The sequence below is a fragment of the Nicotiana tomentosiformis genome, chromosome 9 (genome assembly GCF_000390325.3).
Source record: "Nicotiana tomentosiformis chromosome 9, ASM39032v3, whole genome shotgun sequence".
Classification (NCBI taxonomy): domain Eukaryota; kingdom Viridiplantae; phylum Streptophyta; class Magnoliopsida; order Solanales; family Solanaceae; genus Nicotiana; species Nicotiana tomentosiformis.
In genome coordinates, this window is record NC_090820.1 from 33,065,867 (window position 1) to 33,071,159 (window position 5,293).

At 41.8% G+C, this 5,293-nt stretch overlaps 1 protein-coding gene across 1 annotated transcript; it reads right to left on the reverse strand.

The window, feature by feature from the left end:
* Window positions 1-615: 615 nt before the first annotated feature.
* Window positions 616-2,468, reverse strand: LOC138898571 (uncharacterized). Its single transcript, XM_070184648.1, has 3 exons — window positions 2,261-2,468; window positions 1,377-1,828; window positions 616-636 (listed from the first exon to the last, which is right to left on the reverse strand). Exons 1-3 carry the CDS (start codon window positions 2,466-2,468, stop codon window positions 616-618), a joined length of 681 nt encoding a protein of 226 aa, XP_070040749.1.
* Window positions 2,469-5,293: the final 2,825 nt, after the last annotated feature.

The window sequence follows — 5,293 nt, forward strand, 5'->3', positions numbered from 1 at the left end:
AAATAGCGCCACCAAATCTTCAAGGCATGAACAACAGCTGCTAACTCAAGGTCATGAACATGATATTTCTTCTCATATACCTTCAACTGTCTAGACGCATAGGTAATCACCCTACTGTCTTGTATCAACACCGTGTCGAGACCAACACGCGATACATCACAGTACATAGTGTAAGACCCCAAACCCATAGGCTAAATCAACACTTGGGGTGTAGTCAAAGCAGTCTTGAGATTTTAAAAGCTCTCTTCACACTCCTCAGTCCACCTGAACGGAGCACCCTTCTAGGTCAATCTGGTCATATGAGCAACAATAGATGAGAAACCCTCTACGAATCGATGGTAATACCATGCCAAACCAAGAAAACTCCGGATCTCAGTAGCTGAAGACGTTCTAGGCCAACTCTACATTGCTTTAATCTTCTTCGGATCTACCTTGATCCCCTCACTCAATAATACATAGTGTAAGACCCTGAACCCGTAGGCAAAACCAATACTAGGGCTGTAGTCAAAACATTCTTGAGATTTTGAAAGCTCTCCTCACACTCCTCGGTCCACCTGAACGGAGCACCCTTCTAGGTCAATTTAGTCATAGGAGCAACATTAGATGAGAAACTCTCTACGAATCGACGGTAATACCCTGCCAAACCAAAAAAACTCTGGATCTCAGTAGCTGAAGATAGTCTGGGCAACTCTGCACTGCTTCAATCTTCTTTGAATCTACCTTGATCCCCTCACTCAAAACTATATGACCCAAAAATTCCATTGAATCAAGCCAAAATTCACACTTTGAAAATTTTGCATTCAACTTCCTTTTCCTCAATGTATGGAGCATGGTCCTCAGGTGCTGCTCATGATCCTCCCGGCTCCGGGAGTACACCAAGATGTCGTCAGTAAACATAATGACGAATAAGTCAAGATAGGGAGGTAATACAATGTTCATCAAGTGCATAAATGTTGCTGGGGCATTGGTCAGCCCAAATGACATCACAAGGAACTCGAAATGACCATACCGAGTCCTGAAGGTAGTCTTCGAAATATTTGGCTCCCGAATCTTCAACTAATGATAGCCTGACCACAAATCAATCTTTGAGAACACTCTAGCACCATGTAGCTGATCAAATAGGTCATCAATGCGTGGCAATGGATACCTGTTCTTCACTGTAACCTTGTTCAACTGTCGATAATCAATACACATGCGCATAGAACCATCGTTATTCTTCACAAACAAGACCGGAGCACCCCAAGGTGACATATTGGGCCGAATGAAACCCTTATCAAGCAACTCTTGCAATTGTTCCTTTAACTCCTTCAACTCTGTTGGGGCCATACAATATGGTGGAATAGAAATGGGCTGAGTGCCCGGCAGTAAATCAATACCTCGGGCGGCATGCCCAGAAGATCCACCGAAAATATATTTGGATAATCCCTCACTACCGGAACTGACTCAGCGGTAGGAGTATTAACACTAACATCTCTCACAAAGGCTAGATATGCCTCACACCCCTTCCTAACCATCTGTTGTGCCTTAAGGAAAGGCACCACCTTTCTAGGAACATAATCCAAAGTACCCTTCCACTCTAACCGCGGCAAACCTGGCATAGGCAACGTCATCATCTTGGCATGACAATCAAGAATAACATGATGGGGTGACAACCAGTCTATGCCTAAGATAACATCAAAATCTACTATACTGAGAAATAACAGATCAACTCTGGTCTCAAAACCACCAAGAACAACTAAACACAACCGATACACACGGTCAACAACAATGGAATCTCCCACAGGCATGGACACATAGACAGGAGAACTCAAGGAATCACGGGATATACCTAAATATAGAGCAAAGAAAGATGATACATACGAATAAGTGGAGCTTAGATCAAATAAGACTGATGCATCTCTATGAAAAATCGGAACAATACCTATGATGATTGAGTCTGATGCAACTGCCTCCGTTCTAGTCGAAAGAGCATAACATCTGGCATGGCCTCCCCCTCTAGGGCTACCTCTACCCGCTCGACCTCTACCTCTAGTTGGTTTTGTAGGTGGAGTGGCACCTGGTGCGGTAACTATGACCTGAGAAGTCTGGGGTCCTTGTGGAATACATGGAGCCTAAGTAGTCTATGGAGGTGCACACCTCCTGAGTCTGGGGCAATCCTTCATCATATAACGAGTGTCACCACACTCAAAACAAGCTCTCGAAGGACGTGGCTGCTGGAACTGGCTCGGGCCTGATCGGCTGGTATGACTATTGAAAGCACCCCGTGCAAGAGGTGCACTAGACAGTGTCAGTGCATAATGGGCAACCTGAGGCTTGAGAGTAGCCAGAACACTGTTGGAAGCGGGAAATGCTGAATGAATAGGACGACTGACATAGACTCTACCATGACGGGTTGCAATTGGACATAGATATGTGCCAGAATCTCGAGGCTTCTTAGCCTCCCTCTTCTCTCTCTCCCAACCCCACATACCCTCTAATTTCCGAGCGATCTCCACTACCTGCTGGTATGGGTCTAACAACCTGACTGGTCATTTTGAGAATCTATACTTCGCTCGGTGTTTTGAGAGCTCGAGCATCTCCGCATGATGTATTATGACTTGCGTAAATTGTCAGTGTTGGTTTTCAAGTTATCCAGAATCGATTTAGAAGGATGAACTTCAAGATTCAAGCTATAAGTTGGAAGAATTAACTAAGGCTAGATTTTTGGGTAAACAATCTCAGAATCAGGATTTGAAGGTTCTAGTAGGTTCGTATGATGATTTCGGATGTGGGCGTATGTTCGGATCGAGGTTTGGATAACCCGGGAGCATTTCAGCGCCTATTGTGGAAGTTAGCATTTTGGAAGAATTTCATCATATTTGGGTTGAAGTGCATTTCAATGTTATCGATGTCCATTTGGGATTCTGAGTCTGAGAATAGCTTTGTATGGTAATTCTGGTATTGGGAGCGCGTCCGAAAATGGATTTGTAGGTCCGTAGGTCATTTTGGAGTCGTTTGGCAAAAGTTAGAAATTTGAAGGTTTTTGAGAATCTTGACCGGAAGTGGACTTTTTGAAATCGGGGTTGGAATCCGATTCCGGAAGTTGGAGCAGGTCTGTAATGTCAAATGTAACTTGTGTGAAAAATTTGAGGTCAATCAGACGTGATTTGATAGGTTTCGGCATCGGTTGTGGAAGTTTCAAGTTTCAAGTTCATTGAATTCGAATTGAGGTATGATTCATCGTTCCGATGTTGTTTTGTGTGTTTTGAGGCCTCGAGTAGGTCTGTATTATGTTATGGGACTTTTTGGTATGTTTGGATGGGGTCCCGGGGGCCTCGGGTGTGTTTCGGATGGGCTACGGATCATTTTCCTCCTATTTTGAACTGCTGAATTTGTCATTTGGTTTTCCTTCATCGCGTTCACGTAATTCCTGTCCCTTGTTCATCGCGTTCGCGTCCCGTTTCTCACATTCACGAAGGGTATTCTGGGCAGCTTTTGTTTTCTTCTTCGCGAACACGATAGTTCTTCCGCGTTCGCGATGCATAAAAGACAGGGGCAGTGTTCTTTTAAAAATCGCGATTTTGACTTCATTTTAATATTTCGGATTGAGGCGATTCTTGGAGCAATTTTCATCTTGTGGACTAGGGTAAGTGTTCTCTACTCATTTTTGATCTTATATCACGAATCTACCCTCATTTTTGGTAATTGGATTATGAATTTTATAGAAGAAATTGGAGGTTTTGGCCTAAAGTTCATAATATGAATTTTTGAAGTTTTGAACATCGAATTGGAGTCGGATTTGAGTGAAACTGGTATGGTTGGACTCGTACTTGAATGGGTGGACGTATTTTGTGAAATTTTTTAGGTTCCGAGGTGCGAGCCCAGGGGTCGATTTTTAGACTTTGTTAAAGATTGAGGCTTTATGATCCGGAATAGTCTCTTACGAGTTGTATTTTGTGTTTTGAAGTTATTTTGATTAGATTTGAGCCGCCCAGAAGTCATATCACTTGAGGAGTTCATTTTTGAGTATCAGTTTGCCTTCTTTGAGGTAAGTATTTTGCCAAACTTTGTTGAGGGAAGTTTTCCTACTATTTGACATTGTTTGCTACATGCGGGGGGTGATACATATATGAGGTGACAAGCATATATGCATGTGCCAGGGTAACCATGCTCGGGGGTAAATTATGTTATAAAGTGCGTCTCGTAGACTCACGTGATCTTCTTGCCTCATGCCTTACTTGGCTCCTAGATACTAAGAATATAGTATTAAATATTAGAAACTAAGACTTAGCTTATTATAACTTGATCAAATTTGATGGAAAATTTGAGAATACATTGGTGTGTTTAATTCGGTCATCAATATGCATAATCATTAATACATTGCTACGGCCGATATTCTTGAGATACTAGATTCTATACTTGTGTTGTAGATCATTTGTGAAATTTGTTGGAATAATTGAATAATAAGGTTCTTGTGGGTTTATTGAACTATTGTTGGCTTGGAAAGTTGTGATTGGGATTCATTTGAAATATTCGTTTAAATACTCTCCTTGATGTTATTTATGCTTCCTACCTTATTTGTCATTGATATACATATGCTTGGTAAGGAAGAATGTAAAGCACGAAGGGTGTTGCCATGCATTTATTTATACATTATCATATGAGGGAGAGTGTAAAGCACGAAGGGTGATGCCGTGCCATATTATTGGGAGTAATAACACGAAGGGTGATGCCACATCTTATTACTGAGAGTAAAAGCACGAAGGGTGATGTCGTGCCATATCATTGTGAGTAAAAGCACGAAGGGTGATGCCGTGCCATGTTATGTGAGTAAAAGCACTAAGGGTGATGCCGTGCTATTGTATTTATATTATTACACTTTCATGTTATGGTGAGTTCATGGCACGAAGGGTGTTTCCGTGCAAGTGAGGACGAGAGACATGCATTATGTTGTGATATATCTTTCTTGAAGATACCTTCATGTCTTTACCTGGAATTGTTATTGTCGTGTTCATGGTTCTTATGTGAAATGTCGTTACTGTTCTGTCTTTATCCTCTATCGCCTTTGTTGTCATACTATTATGCCTTCTAGTTGTTTAAACTTGCTAATATCATGCCTATTTGCTGCTGTTATGATTTCATCCATGTCATCTGGTTTGTTGCACTTAAGTGTAGGTCTTATTCCATACTAGCCGTTCATGTCCCTACTTGCTAACTTATAAAGATCATGTGACCGCTTCCGTATTTGTCATATTTATCTTCATGCCTTCACCTTGCTAGTTAGTCGAAGTTACATTCCTTTTTCCTAATCATT